At 38.4% G+C, this 18,831-nt stretch overlaps 1 protein-coding gene across 10 annotated transcripts in view; it reads right to left on the reverse strand.

Annotated features, from left to right (window-relative positions):
• Positions 1 to 18,831, reverse strand: part of LOC126981261 (bromodomain testis-specific protein-like) — a 54,415-nt gene that overhangs the window by 9,991 nt on the left and 25,593 nt on the right. For 8 of the 10 annotated variants that reach the window (XM_050832193.1, XM_050832160.1, XM_050832176.1 and 5 more), the window contains 9 exons: positions 17,570 to 17,731; positions 14,277 to 14,369; positions 14,017 to 14,118; positions 12,962 to 13,107; positions 12,228 to 12,393; positions 11,663 to 12,056; positions 11,340 to 11,510; positions 11,058 to 11,198; positions 8,382 to 8,516 (listed from right to left, as the gene is read on the reverse strand). In XM_050832193.1, coding sequence (XP_050688150.1) covers positions 8,382 to 8,516; positions 11,058 to 11,198; positions 11,340 to 11,510; positions 11,663 to 12,056; positions 12,228 to 12,393; positions 12,962 to 13,107; positions 14,017 to 14,118; positions 14,277 to 14,369; positions 17,570 to 17,731 — 1,510 coding nt within the window. The remainder of the gene's footprint in view (positions 1 to 8,381; positions 8,517 to 11,057; positions 11,199 to 11,339; positions 11,511 to 11,662; positions 12,057 to 12,227; positions 12,394 to 12,961; positions 13,108 to 14,016; positions 14,119 to 14,276; positions 14,370 to 17,569; positions 17,732 to 18,831) is intronic. The other 2 variants (XM_050832169.1, XM_050832185.1) reach the window with 2 other exon arrangements.

An 18,831-nucleotide genomic window follows, 5' to 3' on the forward strand; every position in this document is an offset into this window, starting at 1 on the left:
AAGAGTAATAGTAATGTTGAGAGTGGTGTTGGGAGAGGAGGGGAACACAAACTACATAATGTTCATACGAGTAGTGAGCTCTTTGGTGAGGAACTGAATAGTATACTGTTTATGTATGTGTAAAAATCCATCTCATATAAGAGTCAAGCCCGGCATTTTTGAGTCAGAAAGAGCAGGTCTGAACCTATATATTTTCTTATTACAGTTTTGTTATTCATATCACCAACCAAATATGTGGTGCTAAGCCAATCACATTCTCTTAACAAGTGGCAAATACTAACTTGCTTTACAGATGTATACTTAGCAAAAATGTATTCAGTACCTATGGGTTGAGTGAATAGGATCGGATCTACAGACACATGTTACACTTGTTGGGTGGGTACTAATGGCCATAACACCATGTCTGTAGATTTTGATCATATTATATTCAATCAACCCATGGGCATTCGATACTTTTTAACTGACTGTGCATACCAAAAATTTACACATTTAATTCACTAATAAAGTATTTTTCACCGAAGTCAAATAACTTAAGACTGAACAGAATGCAATAACGATATACAACACCATAGACAGCTAAGAAGCATACAACTCCAGCAAAGAAAACGAGGCATGATCTCCAGTAGCTCCAGGATATATTTTAGGGGAGGCTTAGGGGTGTGGGGGGACTTCCTCTGTGCAGAGGGGGAAGGGGAGGGGGATGAGGTTGTACCCAGAAAAATAATCAATAATCTATTTCAAAGTTCATGAGAAGCTAAGGGGGTCCTGAGAAGACTTTTGGACGGGTTTATGCCTTCTTATGACCCTTGGCATTATTTTTATTCTTATTGTTGAGATCCGTGAAAGGACATCGAAAGAAAATAAAAAAAATTGATAGACCCAAACCCTTGATGAGCAGACATGGATATGAAAACATGGAAATGGAAGATGCGCAAAGTGATGAATAGCAGGAGTGGGATGAAGTTTGTGAAGTTGTCTGTGAAGTTGTTTGTGAAGCGAAGTGAACCCAGACCTTTGATGGGATGAATTATACAGCTTTCGTAATGTCAGCAAGCAGGGCAACAAACTGTGTGGGTGTCTAGTGAGGCCCATTACACTCAACAATCTCTCTTGACTTTATCTGTTTTCTTGAATAATATATGAAGCCCTCCTCCTCCTCCTCCTCCTCCTCCTTCCTAAACTGGGTCTGTAAATGATATCTAAAAATTACTGAACCCGCACGATTGATATATTTAGCACTTCAGTCTTATTGCCTATCAAGCCATTTGAACATATGTTACCATGAAAAAATAATCTGGTAAGGCAAGGGAGGCCAATTACGCAGATGACAAAAAACAAAAAAAATAGAAAAAAAATTAGTCATGAAGGAACCTAACAATTGAAATGTCCTCTCATGAATAATCTATTTTGCATCTGAAATCAAGCAGACACCGATTTGGAGTCCTGTTATGCTCGTGAGATATATTTGTGGGGCTATAATTGCTATTTACACTTTTTTTTTCTCTTCTTACAGCTAAGGAGACAGTTCAAGGGCGTAAAAAAAAAAAAAAAAAAAAAAAAAGCCCGCTACTCACTGCTCCTGAATGGAGATCAAAGGAGTGTTCAAAAAGAGAGGTCAATTTCGGGAGGAGAGGTGTTGCTAAAATTATCTGGTATTTGCTTTATTCCTAGTTTTTCATTTGATGTGACAACAGAAAGGTTCAATTAGGCCATGAAAACTATTTTGCTTTGCTTATCTTTCTCTTTAACCCTGGAACACAAACCCTATGCTGAGTCAAACTATTACAAACCCCTGGGTGAAAAATACTCAGTTTTTTTTGTGTGTGTGAAAAATCAAGAAAATTTGTTCTAATCCATATAAAAAAATTAAAAAATAAAAAAAATAAAAAAAACGCAGAAAATATAACTGTCATACTTTTGTTCCTTTTATAAGTGACTGAGAACAATAAATTAATACTAAAGGGGTGACCAAAAAATTACAAAAAACACCAAAATTTACTTCATGAACATAAAATTTGAGGTACAGATAATATAGCAGCTGAAGAGTTGAGTGTTGGCCTACACACAAGTGGGTCATGGGAGCCTCAGCTGGTGCGGCCACAGCCTCCTGGTATGACTACAAACTGTACTGGAGACAAACAAAAATGGGCTAATACCCCAAAATCCACTCAGGGGAAATCCAAAGACAGTTGTGCGATGCCACCTCCCTCGGCCACAGCACAATTAGACTGGAAGCTATGGTACAGGGCGAGGTGCTAGGACCAGAACCCGTATAGTGCTCACATATCACCCATATCTTTGGGTTTGTGTTCTGGGATTAATAGGCCTTTTCACTTATGATACACTTCACAGTTGTTTCTTTTCACAGTAACATATGATCATTTAGTAGTGATGACTTATTTTTCCCTTGGTAATGGTTAATACTGGTGAAAAATGTGTCTGCATACATCACATGCAATTAGTCAGGCCAACACTCTCCTTTATCTTCGTGTGAATGTTCCTTTATGGCCAGCCTACTACTATATTTCCATCATTGTCTCTAAGGATCATTAATAATCTTCCTTGTAATCAATCGTCATTACATCGACGCCTTCTCCTAGGAGCTCCCACCAGGGGATGGCCACGGCAGAAGAGTTTCCAACTTTCTCTATCCAGACACTCCCTCCTTGCCTGCTCAAAGTTTCTCAAAGATCTTTCCCCCTCTCCTTAACGTACTCCTGCACCCTATCTCTCCATTTCACTGGAGGTCGTCCTTTAGCATTCCCTCCCTCTGTCTCACTCACATACACCATGTGGCCAAACCACTGTCGCTTCACTTCTTCCACCACTCCACACTTCTTCCCTTCACCCCCGTGACACATTCCATAACGCTCGTACACACTTTCATTACTCATTTCATCCATTCTACTCACACCACAAGCACTCCTCAAATAATTCATTTCCACTGCCTGCACTCTAGACCTCTGACTTTCATTCCAGGCCCACATTTCACTTGCATATGTGAGGGTTGGTACTATTATTGTATTCCTCAAATCCCTCTTTACCCCCATGCTCACACTTCTGCCATTCATGATTCGTTCCAAAGACCCTACCACCCTTCTTCCTTGTAATACCCTTTCTCTTGTCTCTCCCTCTGTACCACCATGCTTACACATAACTGATCCACGGTGCTTAAACTCATTGACCTCCTCCATTTCTTCCCCATTCAAAATTATTTTGCATTCTTTTTCACCTTCAATTCCCACTCTATATGGGCATACAAAATCTGCAACCTCACTCCTACTTCGCTCACAAACCATCACTTTACTTTTGTTGACATTTACTTTCAGCTTTCTCCTTTTACAGACACTATCAAAAACAATGACCAAATTTTGTAGGTCACTTTCATTTTCTGCAATGAGCACTGTGTCATCAGCAAACAGTATCGAATTCCGTACCCACTTCCTTCCCTCAGCGAACATTTTTACTCCAACTTCCCCAACTTTGCCCTCCATTTTTCTAATGACACCATCCATATAAATATTGAACAACCACGGTGACATGACACACCCCTGCCTTAAGCCCACTTTTATCTCAAACTGTTCACTTGTTTCTTTGGCACATGCAGATGCATCCTCATAGAAAGACTTTATTGCACTAAGCAGTTTTCCTCCATCATAAATCTTTATAACATCCCTTGTAATCAATAACTCATTAATTCTTTTGCTCATAACTTAACCCTAATTTTCAAATGACAAGGGTGCTTAAGAACTTTGGATGAGATGCAGCATTACGCTACTTCAGATTTATCTATTATTTATGAATAAAGATTTGATTTCATGATATAGATTATAAATGCAATAATTTTGGGTGAAGCATAACAAAGCTGGTGGCCTTCAATGTTAAAATTTCTTCAACTATCTGAAATAATTCCCCACACAACAATCTACTTATTCAGTAACACTCAATTAAGCCCCTTCCTTATAGCCTTCACAGCAGGATAATAATACTCTATTCATTATTCATAATTTGAGACCAGGCATGTACCTTAAATAAGTTCTTGTATTCCACTGGATGTTGCAAGAGGCAAGACAATACATTCTTTGCTACACTGCTTATTGAAGCATTAAAAATGCATGTGTGCACTCAAGTATTGAAGTGCTGCAGCAATGGGGGCTTAATTGCTTTATACATGTGTAATTAATGAGTTATGGAGGCAAACAGGTCCCCTTACAGGACAGACCTGCACTACAAGCTTGCCATGGCCACTGATACAGGCTGGGGCAGTGACATCCTCCACCAACTTGCACTATTTGAACAATTGTGCTGTCTTTGGATAAAGGTACTTTCTAATAATATTTGCCACAGACGAACACCAGCACTACTTTCATTGGGACTATAATGAGTGTGTGGGAGGCTTACAATAAACAAAGACAATGAAAATTGACTATTACTTTAAAAGTCTTGTTTCTGGACACAGGAAGGTAATTGTTCATATCTTTTTGTGTTTACAGTTCCTACTAACTGCACAGGCTGGCCTTTATTTATGATGCAAGTGCCAAATTTTACCACCCTTATTTACAAGTGCACAGATAAGTGAAATAGTGTAGAAAACAAAGACTGCCGCTCAATAAAACTAATCAGAGGCTAATTCAGGCATGACCATGAAAGATGATGAGCCATGATGCCCCTCATGAACGTAAATCATTCTGAGGTGAAGACAGAAATCAATATGGACATTGCACAAATGTCTGTGACTAATGAGGAAAGGTGTGTGAAATGAAAGACTGCAAGCAAGCTAGGTTCACAAACTTAAGATTGACTTGATGACGCAGAAGAGGGTTGAATGAACTGACTTGAAAAGCCAATTTAAGCACCAGGCTTGGAGTTCATACAGCACAGCGTGAGGTGAGTGGCTCATTCAGGACAGTTCAGTCCATTCCACTGCATATTTTTCTTTCATTGTTATTTTAATTCAATTGACTGGACCCCTCATAAGCTTAAGAGAAAAAGGTTGGAATTATGATCTATAAATACAAACTGCTATGAAGTATCAAAAATGAAAATCAGTTTAATATCCAGTTTCCTTACAACAAAATGCTGGTCATTTCTTATACTACTTCAACAGCCTCGTTAGCTTCCCCATTAGAAGTTATGACATAACTAAAGCTAGGAAGTAATGTAGAACTTAACTATTAGAACCTTAACTCCTCCCATAACAAAAACTCTTCCTGAAGATTTACTATTCAATCTTCACTTCTATACAGCCACCTTAGAATATGACACACTGATACTGTCATACGAATGCCAGTTGTGTAGTTTATTTTTTACTTTTATCCTCCCTTTTACATACTGACATGGACTTACTGATGCAAAAATAGTGCCAATATTAGTTACTGAAGCAATACATATTTCATACAATATTTAACTCAAATGAATTGACTCGGGCAACAAAATTTCACAAAGGGGCTCCTTGTGGATCATCTCTAAACTATAGGATTGTTGATTTGTGTATGTAAAGCCAGCATTACCTCTGGCTTTTGGGAAATTATGCAAGTACTGGTGCTGAAGTAAGTTGAAGCTCCCAACCAATGGGAGAGAATTTAGTCAGCTAATTTTTTTTCTTTTTTTCTTTTTGTAAAAAGACAGTCGTCTCCTGGGTAACTACTATAGAACACACAATGCATATTTTATTACATAGCCAAGTGAATGACCTTCCAGGAACACTAACTTATGTTTTTTTTTCCATCTTCATGACTTCACAACTTTACAGAAAAAAAAAAATCCGTATTCTTAGTGATAATTATTACTTCCTTATCACTAATCCAACCGTGGAAGATGCAGCAAACTTGAAATTTTACTAAATGAATGGAATTTTTAAAAATCTTAGGACATAAGTTAGTCTGTCAGTTTCACGTTAAGTAAAAAATTCACTAGAGTGATCTTTTTTTATAGTTTCTAATAACATCACACAGCCTGAAGAAGCATAATTCTCAGAGGGCAACGCTAGCTCTTCTGGAATTTTGAGTATGAAAAATGACAGACAAACTTACTTATCCAACCACCTTAAAGTTTTCTGATTTGTATTACCAAAGCCATGAACAAGTTCACCCTAAGCACTTAAAATGAATATTTAAGCTAAAGACATTATCCTGACAGTTAACAATTCAAAAGCTTGAAACATGAAAACACTAGAAACACATCTAAGTCCTACACTTCCAGAGAGGGTCTTCATGCTCTTGTAATGACTGAAGATTCCTCTTGATACCTTGATAATGCAGCTTCAATTCACTGGCTACAATCATAATGATAAAAATAAAGGACAAAAAAAATTTAATAAAAAAGAAAAAATAAAGTAATTAAGGCATGTCACCATATCACAAGTTCAATGGCTACTTACCATCAGATGCAGCATAGAGGTTGGATATAAGATAACCTAGGTAACATTAAGGTATGGAGGAAATGGTAAGTGAAGAGTTTCAGGAAATGTCTTCAAGTCAGTGTTTTCAATGAGGATCACCAGAGTGCAATCTGTGTCCAGGGGACATGGGACAAAGAAATAGTTAATTAGAAGGATGACTCATTTATTTTTATAATACAACATTTGTATCTGCTAATAAAGACACAAACACATGTTAAGTTGACAGTGATGCACCAGGAGGAGTACATACCACTTTCTTAGTTCATATGTACAGTGGTGGTCTGGCCACGGGCTCACAATAACGCTTGGCAATGTTCAACTGATAGCTTATTGCTCACTTGAAATTAAGCAAACGCACCTAAATACAGAAGATATACTAGACCTAAAAGATGTGGCGGCAGTCAAATCCTGCCCATACATCCATGGAGAATCATTACAATCCTTACATTATCTCACAGCATCACCTAAGGTTACAAAAATTTTATGTATTTTTGTAGGATAAAAAATATTGTGAAAGTACAAATTCTTTAAATAAAGAACTTAAGCCTATTTTTAGATGGAGCTTTACAGTTATACATTACTGGAATTATGATGCACCATTGTTCAATACTGGTATTGAAACAGATACAACACTGCTAACATCCTCACTCTTGGATTTGCACTCATACAATCACTCACTCTTTGAGAGGTTACTGCACTAGGGTGGAAGGATGGCTTAGCTGATGTTACAAGTCTTTTTATCAGATCCTCCCGCTCTCAGGTACTGGTATGCTATACCCCTTCCACCACAGAACAAGGTATCAGCACATTAGCCACTGCAATGCAAGAGTTTACACTGCGGATTGACAAGTTCAGTGGAAGGGGTTAAATACCCTCTGCAGTGGGTTTGTGATGATACCTTGTGGCCTATGGATCCAGACCACATGAAGCCAGTGAGTGCAAACAATGTGTTGGAGGCCAGCAAGCCGGCAGCATCATGTGCTCACTTGGTCCAAGGCAGTGAAACTGAACAGGAACGACTTTGGCCCTCAAACTCAGAAAACCTTGAAATGATGACAATATGCAACGAAACAAACCTCTACCCTCTGAATTTCCCTCTGGCCAACCCAACCTTTCATTTCCCTCTGGCACTCTGGTGCGAGTGAAACAGTGAGCAATAAGCCACCATTCACACAGTCTGCCACGTGTAAGTGTGACCCAGCCTGACCTCGCTCATGCCAATCCACAATGCATCTTGGTGCACAAACTCGCTGACCCCTGAACACATCCCTGCACTCTGGCCTGATCCTTACAGTACAATCTTTGTGCCTTGTTCTTGTGTCCACAGTGGTGGGGAGAGACAAGCCATTAACATAACTATTATTTAATGAGAGAGAGAGAGAGAGAGAGAGAGAGAGAGAGAGAGAGAGAGAGAGAGAGAGAGAGAGAGAGAGAGAGAGAGAGAGAGAGAGAGAGAGAGAGAGAGAGAGAGAGAGAGAGAGAGAGAGAGAGAGAGAGAGAGAGAGAGAGAGAGAGAGAGAGAGAGAGAGAGAGAGAGAGAGAGAGAGAGAGAGAGAGAGAGAAGAGAAGATGAGAGAAGAGAGAAGATGAGAAGAGAGAAGATGAGAGAAGAGAAAGTGATGGGAGAAAAAAGAAAAGAAAATAAGAGAGGAGAAGAGGAGAGAAGAGAGAGACAAGTGATGGGAGACGAGAGAAGAGGAAATAAAAGAGAGTATGAACAGGGGAGAGCATAAGCAGAGGCTCGTAAAGGAAAAGTGAAAGGCAGCACTGTCATGTTTGGGGCTAGGTGGATGCCAACAGCCCCAGCTTAACTTATAATATAAATAGGTTATGTGCCAAAATCATCTGGCACACTGGGAATGAACTGACTATTTACAAATGAATAAAAAATGGGAAAAATATATCAGCTGAATGACGTAACAATATTGGTCACAATGATATAAAATCTCTTATCCCATAGGGAGAGAAATGCACATCTAACCTGCTTCTGAGTCTGAGGAATCTGAAGATGATGATGAAGATGATGATGATGATGAATCACTATCTGAAGAGGAGGAGCTGGATTCTGTTAATCGTGACGTGCCTCCCCCAACCACATCTACACTCTTGTTTTCCTCTGTAAAAGAATAATTTTGATGAGTGAACACATAAATACACAATGACACATAACATAAATATTCTCCTATTCCTTCTGCATCACAAACCCTGTCTATCTCAACCAGTTACTCGTCTTTTCTCAAATTTCCCTTATCCCTAAACTAAGCATCTCTGGCCATCTTGCTACAAGTTGTTTCCGAATTACCTTCACCATTTCCACTGTCACAAACTCTTGAGACTCTTGTCCACACAATCATAGAAAAACGGCAAGAGCACCTGAGCACACACTCCTCGATTCACCCTCACATGATTCCATACTCCACACATTTCCATACTCACTTCCTACTCTGTCCACAAATGATCCGTTAATACCTTTTATATGTTCCTTAAAATGTTAATTTCAGTGCTCTTAACCTTAACCTTTTGACTCATGCCAATCCAGCAAATTGTTTCTTTCCTCTTACTGTCACATCACTATCTTGCAACACTGTATACCTTCCAATACTAAGCCATTTCACATGAGTCAAAGAATGAAACAATTTTTCCCTACCACTCTTCTCTCTCAAGAAATGCACATTTATAAGCATTTTCATAGCTAAGGAGTTATTTACATAAATATTTCTTTCCTAACACAAGTCCTAGTTTGGGACCGTCCCTATTTCATACCACAGAATCCGCATGGTACCTGGTACCTACTGGTCCTTTGCAATCTTCTATCTATCTATATCTATCCTGCCTTGTCCCATTACAGGATCTCCCAAGTCATGGTCAGGGAAGAAGCACTGCCAATTTTATCTGTTCCAGCACTCCCTTTCCGAACATTCAATTCCTCGCCTGCCATACACACATATCCAATACTTGTCCACACTAGTGATCCTTTTCACAGGTGGTATCCCCATATCCTGCCCACATACATGCTCTTCGCAATGCAATCCTTATCAATTCTCACCACAAGTCCAAGCCATCTCAGGTCATCACATTTTACCCATTAAACTACTCCACAATCCACTCCCTTTGCTGTCACAACCACATCAAATTTCTCATACACATCATTATTTTCCCTATATCCCATTTTGGGACACCCTATGCACCTACCTCTTCTATAGCTCATTTTCACTGCTCATATTCGTGATTTCTGTGCTACAATCCACGTCCATGTCTCTCATATATACGAGTTGGAAGGATAAAGCTATTTCTTGTGCCCTTCTTTACCCCCATGCTCACACTTCCTTTTACACCTGTACAGCACACCTTGCACTTGCCGGCCTTTCGATACTCTCTCCATCCGTGCTCTTATACCTCCATAAAACTATCCTAAAGTATGTAAACCCAATCATTTCCTCAGTGTTCTCTTCTGCAACCTCTTACACTATGTCATGTTATCTGCCCTAACTCATTACAGCTTTGCAAAACTGGTGGACTGCTCTCTTCCCCTATCCAATACTTTTACCTTACTCTTGCCTATATTTCCTTTTAACATTCTCTTCTTACAAACCCTGTCACTATGTTGTGTTCTCTGCCCTAACTCTGTATGGCTTTGCAAAATTGTCCTTTCCAATACCTTTACTCTTACATTTACTTTCAACTTTCTCCTCTTACACACCCTGTCATATGTCTCCACAATCCTCTGCAGTATCCTTTCATTTCCTGCAAACACTGTATCATCTGCAAATAAGCCTGTCACCATGAACTGCCTCCTACCGAACACTTTCAGCCTTGCATCTAAATCCCAAACTCTGGCTTTCATTTCTTCTGTACAACCATCCATGTAAATACTGAACTGCCAAGGTGACATCACACACCCTGTTTTAACACCTATACCACCACCATAACTCACTCAGCTCCCCATGTGCACCGAGGAACTCACATTGTTGCACCAAGATCTGATCCCTGCCCTCCCATAGCATGTATCTTCAGGACATTCCATAAACCCTGCCTGTTAATGTTGTCATAAGCCTTCTCCAGGTCCATGAAAGTAGCAAACAGCTTTCTACTCTTCTCTAGGAACATTCCATTTATCTTTTTCATTGGAATGATCTGGTACCCATCTTACCTTTGAAAACTAATATTACATCCAAAGAGCAAAAGAAATCAGAATTTGCTGAAAAGACCTTAAATATCATGCATGACATCAACAAGGCTAAAAACTCATTGTACTCCTGTTGACTGACTCTGTGTAACAGCAGAGACCAAGAAAATCTTTCAAGTGACAACTTTTTAGACCTAGCCTTGCACTAGACTACCAATATATATATGAAGTTTTCCAGGCTCTCACTGACTGTCACATGCATGAACACACTGTACTGTTTCATCCAGCAAGCCTCAAAGCATCACAACCTTTGTCTTGGTTTTGGTTAATCAAGGAGAGCTACAAAAGCAAATATTCCTCTTTGGGGCTTACAGTTATTACTCAAATATATACTTCTTTTAATCTTCTGAGTGCTTCCCAAGTGTTCAAACAAGGAATCAATAGCTCCACAGAGCAGGTTAGAAACACTACATGTAGGGAACTCCAGGGAAAGGAAGGCAGGAGGACGTAGGGTCTGTGAACGGTACTTACCTTTCTTGGGCGTCTTTCTTGCTGTTGCTGGATTACCTAGTTGACCAGTTACATCTTGCAATCGCTTTTCAAGCTCCTGCTTCTTTTCAGCCATAGATTCTTCTTTAGTTTTAGAAAGGACATTTTTCTTTTCAGGTCGGGCTGTGAAGGTGTATTAAGTGTTATGAAACAAAAATGTATTTCAATGCCACTCTAGATACTTTAAGGTTATCATTAAAAAAATGTGTACAATCATTATTCAACTTAATATCTGATCCTGTAACAAAATAGCATTATACTCACTTATCATTTTCTTAGGTTTTTTCCTGAGGCAAGAGGCAACGTATGCTTCCAGTTCTCTTAGGGTTGAAGGCTTCAAGGTCTCAAAGTCTATTTCTATTTCATCAGGATTAGAATCCCTTAATGATGGTTCTCTGGTCTGGATGATATGCACCACTCTTCCCAGCTTGTCACCTGTTGAAGACGAAAATCACTCATGAGGGAGAATGCAGATTGGGGTTACATATTTTAGGGGTGAGCAATAACTTCACTTACAAACTTGTTTCAACCATTCAAACTCATAATCAGAAAATGAGGAAGACATTCAAATAAAATGTATTACTTACCAGGGAGTTTGTTTATATCTAAACTAAGTTGCCTCTTCTCATCATAGGACATGGGCTTAGCATTGTCTTCATCCTCTGAGTCAAACACCATGCCCAAGGGACCACCAGCTGCTTTCTTCTTTGATTTGCTCGCATTAGACCGTTGTCTCTTTTGTTTATTATTACTAGTTTTATTTTTCTTAGGTTTAGCAGGAACTGGGCCGGGTGCTGGTACACTAGATGGCGCCACAGAGGCCGCCACCACGGCCGCCGCAGGTGTGTTCTGGTTAACTAGAGGCGCCGTAGACATGGGCAAGTTTGGGAGGTCTGATAGCATTTTCTCTCGGTCTTTACTTTTCTTCTTAGTTTTTTTCTTCTTTTCTTTCCCTCTTCTCAAAGACTCCTCTACTAATAACTGTAAGAAAAGGGAAAAAGGAGAATAAACGGTCTGACATAAAATTATATATAAATTCTTGCAAAGTTTAAGCCATGAGTTACTGCTTACTGGATCATATTTTTCATTAAACTAAAGGATACACTATCCTTCCTAAGCTTATTTTATAAAATGAAATAAGGCAAAACTCACTTTCATTTGCTCCTGAACTTGTCTTAGTTGCTCTTGGAGTTGAACAAGTTTTCTTTCTCTCTCGTCTTCTGAGTCGTCTGTTTCACTTTCACTTTCACTGTCAGACTCCTCAGAGTCTGTGGCTGGGTGAATTTCAAATGGCTCATCTTCTGGTACTTTGGCATACCTGTTTGAGGAAAGGTGTTCTTGAATGAAGATGCCTGGCACCCTACTTTTAGTATGCAACTATGCAACACAATACCTGCAACTCTGCCATGCACAAGATGCACTATTATGGTCAAACCTCTTCCTTTGAACTTCTTAAAAAAAGTTTGTGGAATGAAAAATTGCAGGTTATCTTGTAACATGGTAAAACTGACAGTATAGCAGACCTGCCTCCCTTCAAGCCATCAATTTATGCTACTAATCCATTATAATATCAAACTTGATGTTCTACTTTGCATTTACCAAGCAACAGCTCACATTTTTTAAATCTTATAAGTAATATGTGTACTTAATGCTTGAAGATATACTTAATAATCATTAGTCAAGTTGCAATTCAGCCATGAAACAATATCACTCAACTGCTCTGAAACCAAAGTACAATTTGATTGATAGCTCCCACATTATGTATGGGCTGAATATTGGTATTGCATATGGTTTCTTTTAGAAGATTAGCTGGTATACTGGCCTTTCTTTCTTAATGATACAGGAGAAAATACCTGAGGCCAAACCAATACAAAAATAATACTCACCTCATTTCAAAAACATCTTGTAGCTTTCTTGCCATGGCTACCACGTCATGGTCAGGAGGGTTGTATTTGTAACAATTTGTGAATATAGTTCTAACATCATTAGCAAATTCTGCACCATTCTTGTACTCTCTATTGTCCATTTTTGTCTGGAAACAAAGGCAAACAGTACATAAGAAACACGTAAGAAGCTAATCAAGGAGCCAAGAACAAGAAATCTGTGTGCTTATAACCCATAAGCTATCCCTTATTATTTGTTTTAACGGTTAGTGAAATTAACTTATGATATTTTAACTAGCACATAACAATTCTCATCACATGCCTCAACTGTTCTTAAATGTTATGCTTCACCCATTCCACAGAAATCCTACAGCCCTCTCATCCATAAAGCATAAACGTTATCACTCCTTGTGCCACCCAATCTTACATAAGAACATAAGGAGTCTGCAAGAGGCTAGTTGGCCTATACAAGGCAGCTCCTGTAATCCTAACCCCACCTTACCTCACTATCCATGACTTTATCCAACCTCTTCCTGAATGTATCTATGGTATTGGCACCCACAACATGGCTGCCAAGCCTGTTCCATTTATCCACCACTCTATTGGTAAACCAATTCTTGCTTATGTCTTTGTTGAATTTGAATTTATTTAACTTAAAACCATTGCTACGTGTCCTACTTGGTTCTTTTACAACCAAAACCCTGTTGACATCCCCTTTATTGAAGCCCTTCATCCATTTATAGACTTCGATCAGGTCTCCTCGCAACCTTCACTTTTCTAGTGTAGATTTAAATGCTTCAGTCTGTCCTCATAAGGCAAGTTTCTCACCCCCTGAATCATCTTTATCAGTCTTATTCAACAGGAGCCTGTCTTCACACAAGATGCCTTTGCCAGCTGTACCCAATTCCAAGACAGTCAGAGCTACAACTTTCAGGTATCTAAATGCTGTAATTCTTTCCAATACTATTATGACCAATCTTCACTGTACAAACACTTACTTAACTTTCTTAACATAAACATTACTCTCATTACATAAAGCTGCAAGTATGATACTCTACCTTGACTGTGCCTAAATCCATTGGATGTTTGATGATCTCGTGATAATCTGATAACCCGAGGAGATCTGCATCAACTGGTTTATAGAAGGGCCACGCATATCCCTGGAAGAAATGAAGGGTAGTGTGTATTACTGGTTACTGTGCTGATGTGAGGTTTGGGACTCCCCACCACTACTTCCACATAAAAATGTACTTGCACTTGTAAATTTTATCATAACTTTTTCATTTATATCATGAAGAAAGAGATCATTTAAACTTACCGAATGCTTTTTAGAAAAAAGTTCTTTGAGAATTTCGTTGCAGTTTTTGAAGGACTCTGAAACCTTCCCCTTTGGCTTCGTGCTGTGTTGTGGCTGCAAAGCAAGAATATATTAATAGCACTACAGCATTCTGGTAAATAAATGGCTTAGCAATTTCCAAAATCAACTAAAGATATTGATAAATAATTAATTGAATATTTCTCTACAATTTCCCATATAACGCATGCTGTTATATGTTTGACTGGAAAACAAAACACTGTTAGCCCTAAGAAATTTCAACACATGCCTGAGGAGTATTTATCAATTTAGTCAATGGTGTGCTTTCTCTGCTATTGTATGAAAGATTTGGCCAACACTCGTATTGTCCTGTCTCCAACTACCTGCTTTTATTAAACTATTATAAATTCATGGCTGATGGTAACTATCTATGCATCCAGACTTTTCAGTATTAATGATTCTACTACGGAAGCCAAACTACATTCATTCTGAATCTTGTTTTCCTCAATTTGTTCATGTCCCCTTGTCTTTCCACGAATTAATTCACCAGTAAGTCTTCCCAGTTTACAGGCTTCAGATCCTTTATGAGTCTGAACATCAAAATCAAGTCACCTTCTCTCTTCTTTATTGCAATGAACACAGCTCCAATTTATGTAGTTTCTTTGTACTGCAGTTCTCTTAGCTTTGTATTATTTTTATTCCTGGTCACAGTACTCTTTTTAACTTGTGTACGGTTTTCTTTTTCAGGTGACGTGATTACACCATGAACACTCATTTAACTGCATATTATTCTCTGTGGTGAAGCAGTTTGAATGCCTAGCTATAAACCTGCAGGTGTGGGTTTGATCCCTGCCTGAGGAAGTTGGTGTCCAGCTCACTCAACTGTTCATTCTCCCTTTCGAATTGGTCATTAAATGGGTACCTGGGTAAACCTGAGGGCAGTAAACTGTGGTAACCCTTAACCTGTATGTCACATTTGCCCTGTGTCCTGGGGTAATAGATTCTTAGCCATCAAAAGCTCAATGGCCAATGAAATGGAGATAAGCGCTGAGGCCATGTGCAGCTACTTGTATGCCCCCAAGGTTGCCATTGATTTCTAAAGTCAGTACCTTTGCCCCAGTTTTCCCAGCTCAATCCTTTATGCTCTCACTTCTGTGCTTGTCAGTATCATTACTCCTCCATTACATTTAGTATATCTATCTTTCCTCCAAATACTATATCCTGACCATCCCAATACCCTTCCATCACTACCATCTCCCAGTTTGGCCTCAGTGAGACATTTATACTACTATTCATGATCTATGAGCTGTTGACTTTGCCCTTCCTTGTTGATTACTGATTACTAAGTATTTCCTTTGCCACAGCCAATTGATCTATTTCTCTTTCACTCTTAATCAATAAGCAGAGCTATTTTTTGCCAAAGGCTGCCTGCCATCTTCAAGGGACTGCACACTTTTTACCAGGTACAGTCATCTTTTACTGATTTTGCTCATTCAAAATGTTAGGTGGAGGGATTTTGTGATTATATCATGACTAAAATAAATGTTGATTAGTTTTCAAGAAAAAAATTCCTGCTTCAAAGAACTTCTTTTCCTCACTATGTTTCAAGATGTATTATTAAGTAAATTAAAAGTTTAATACAGCCTTATCAAACAGATCTTTCACTAATGTGTGGTTGCTTCATAAAAAAACTAACAAATTAAATTGTGAATAACCACACAATAAAAATTGGCATAATCCACAAAAGTATATAAAAAATCTTCACCCCTTCCATGGGTCTGTGAAGATCATTTTTTAAACTAGTTGATATTCACTGCCAGAAGCAGGCTTATGAAAACTAACTTGTTTGTATGCGTGACATAAGAGGATCTAATGTGGGATATAATTAATAAAGGATGCTCAGGAATATTTATTTGTATCATAGCATTGATAAAAGCCCCCGGTCCCCTCCTAAATAGGATATTAGCCACTCGGAGGTGAGGGCATCATAATGCACAGCATACGAATCGCCAAGTTCTAGTGAAGTTGTCTGGAGAGTGGTCATCGCTTTGGTCTCATGCTTTCTCTTCTCTCTTCTCTTAGGTGCCTTTGATGTTAGTCTGGCATATCATGACCTCTCTGAGCAGCAAGTTTTTCTGTAGGTCTCTTACACTTCCCCCATAGAAAAAGATGCCAGATATTACCAATGTACATTTCCACTATTTATATTTTAGTTGAAAAAGTCAGAATGAAACTGAATAAAACGTAACATAGAAAACAGGGACTACTGCAAAGGGATGGAGTCCCACATGAAACATATCAATATTTGACGGGGAAAATATTGTTTAATCACACTGACGTAAAAAGTTTTCTTCTTTTTCAGTTCAAAAAAGTGTGCAGTTCCCTTCAGCCTCTGCCTCTGTTTTTAGACAGCTTGAAGCCAAGTGCTTACCTAACTTGTTAAAAAATCTTAAAAAAAATAAATAAATAAATAAATAAATAATAATGATAATAATAATTTCCTTTACATTAAGTTCAAAACGTGGCAACTGAATTTAACTTCTTGGTGTCCCTTCATTAAGCTGCTACATAAGTCAGGTCTGGTTAAAGGGTTCATTGTACTCAGTCTAAGCCAAGTGTTTCCTAGCTCCTCTGATATCTATCATACTGACTTTGCACAGTTATACTTGCTATGGCATCATTCATGTTTGCACTTCTAATGTTTATGATAGCCCTCATTCTTACTCCTGTTCTTTATTTCCTTCAAACTCCATTCTAAATATCCACACCAGCTAAGGTACATTCAAAGAGCAAACAACAACGTTTAGGTTACCAAGATAGTCACTGTTCCATTCCAACAAAAAGAATTACCCATCTCAAAACATCCAGAATTATTTATTTGAAATCAAAGGGCATGCAAAGCTGAATGGTGAATCAATGGTTCATATACCATTCTAATTTTTTGCACAGGAAGTTTCCATAAATTTATCAAGATACTTACAGACTTCCATGTGTAAGTAACCTTTAGAACTTTAATTGATTGTAATACTAAGTGGGAAAAAAAAACTTCTGCTATATGCCATGATGCAAATAAATAAACAAGTAAATAAGTAAATAAATAAGTAAAAAAGGCTTTTACTTTAGATAAGGTATTCTTATCATACCCTTCAATGAGGGCCAACTCAACAAACCGTTGCATTTAAATTCAGTATTTTCATCAGGCATACGGGCAGAAATAATAAAAAATCCCTAAAATAACAAACAAAGCTTAAAACCGAGACTCAGATATATATCAGAAGAATCACTCTAATATTTACCTGAGAATCTGGTAAATCCTTGTTTACCTTCTTGATTTGTCTGCCTGACTCTCTCCGAGAAGATATCTTCCCCATCTTTTCTCCTAGCCCAGGTGAAAATGCATCTAAATTAGAGTTGCCAATCATTGGGTTCATTGCATCTGCTTTCCTCTTAATCCCCTTCTGAAAATAAAGAGAATACCACCATCAATTATCCATCTTTAGTACTGGAAACCGAATCACAGACTTAAGAGTACAACCCATGCACACCTCACACTCACACCCACATCCACATCCACAGCCAAGCCATGGACACACACCCAGCATGAAATTTGTGATTCATGATGGAAGGTGAAGTGAGGCAGGCATCTTCATGTTAATAAAATCTTACTGTTGTGGATTATATTGCTTGGATGTCTCACTATAATTAAGTTTTAAATCATATATGAGGCGTCCGGAGTTAAAGGGGCAACATCGCCAAATCTGCCATTATTAGTTAAGTGTACCATGCGATAGGCACACGCATTTTCTATGATTTCCAAAAACAGTACACAGTATACTGACCCTTATGACAAGAGAATCGAGGGTGTACTAGCAATAAGTGCAAACAAGAATTCCTTATTATCATGTAGTGGTTGTTGGAGGTAAAGAGGCCAGCAGCATGAGAACCAATGAGGAGCTGGTTTTCCCGTGCTACCCACTGCTCAGCCAAACAGAGGCCACACAGCCCACCGAGCGGAGCGTCTGAGCTAAAGCCCAGGAAGTAAACACTGTCCTCAGGACTCCTCGCATTATTATTATAAAAAATTATAAAAAAATCAGCATTTTGGTTTAAAATGAAATGGTTCATACCATAGTTTAGGTGAACGACAGATTTTAAAAATCCATATACAATATGGATATTCCGATTATCATAACCAATCTCCAAATTGGGGTATAAAAATTTAGCAACAAAATTGATTTCTTTCCATAAAAAAAATATATAAAATCTTATTATATAGCTAGGCCATACCATTAAAATGAATACAAACAATAACTTGGTAAGTCAAGAGGAAAGTGCAGAACACATTGCTAAACTTTGAAATGCTATTTACTCGAAAATAGGTTTTGGTGAAGTCGCCCCTTTACCTCCGGACGCCTCATATCACTATTAAGTTACAGCTGGATATATAATCTCCTCAGAATCTAGTTACTCCTGGGAATTTTACATGGGTTTACACTATTTTCCAGAACTTCACTGAATATTTTCAGCTATCATACTCTCACAGTATACCATGAATGTA

This window comes from Eriocheir sinensis, chromosome 4 (genome assembly GCF_024679095.1).
Source record: "Eriocheir sinensis breed Jianghai 21 chromosome 4, ASM2467909v1, whole genome shotgun sequence".
Classification (NCBI taxonomy): Eukaryota; Metazoa; Arthropoda; class Malacostraca; order Decapoda; family Varunidae; genus Eriocheir; species Eriocheir sinensis.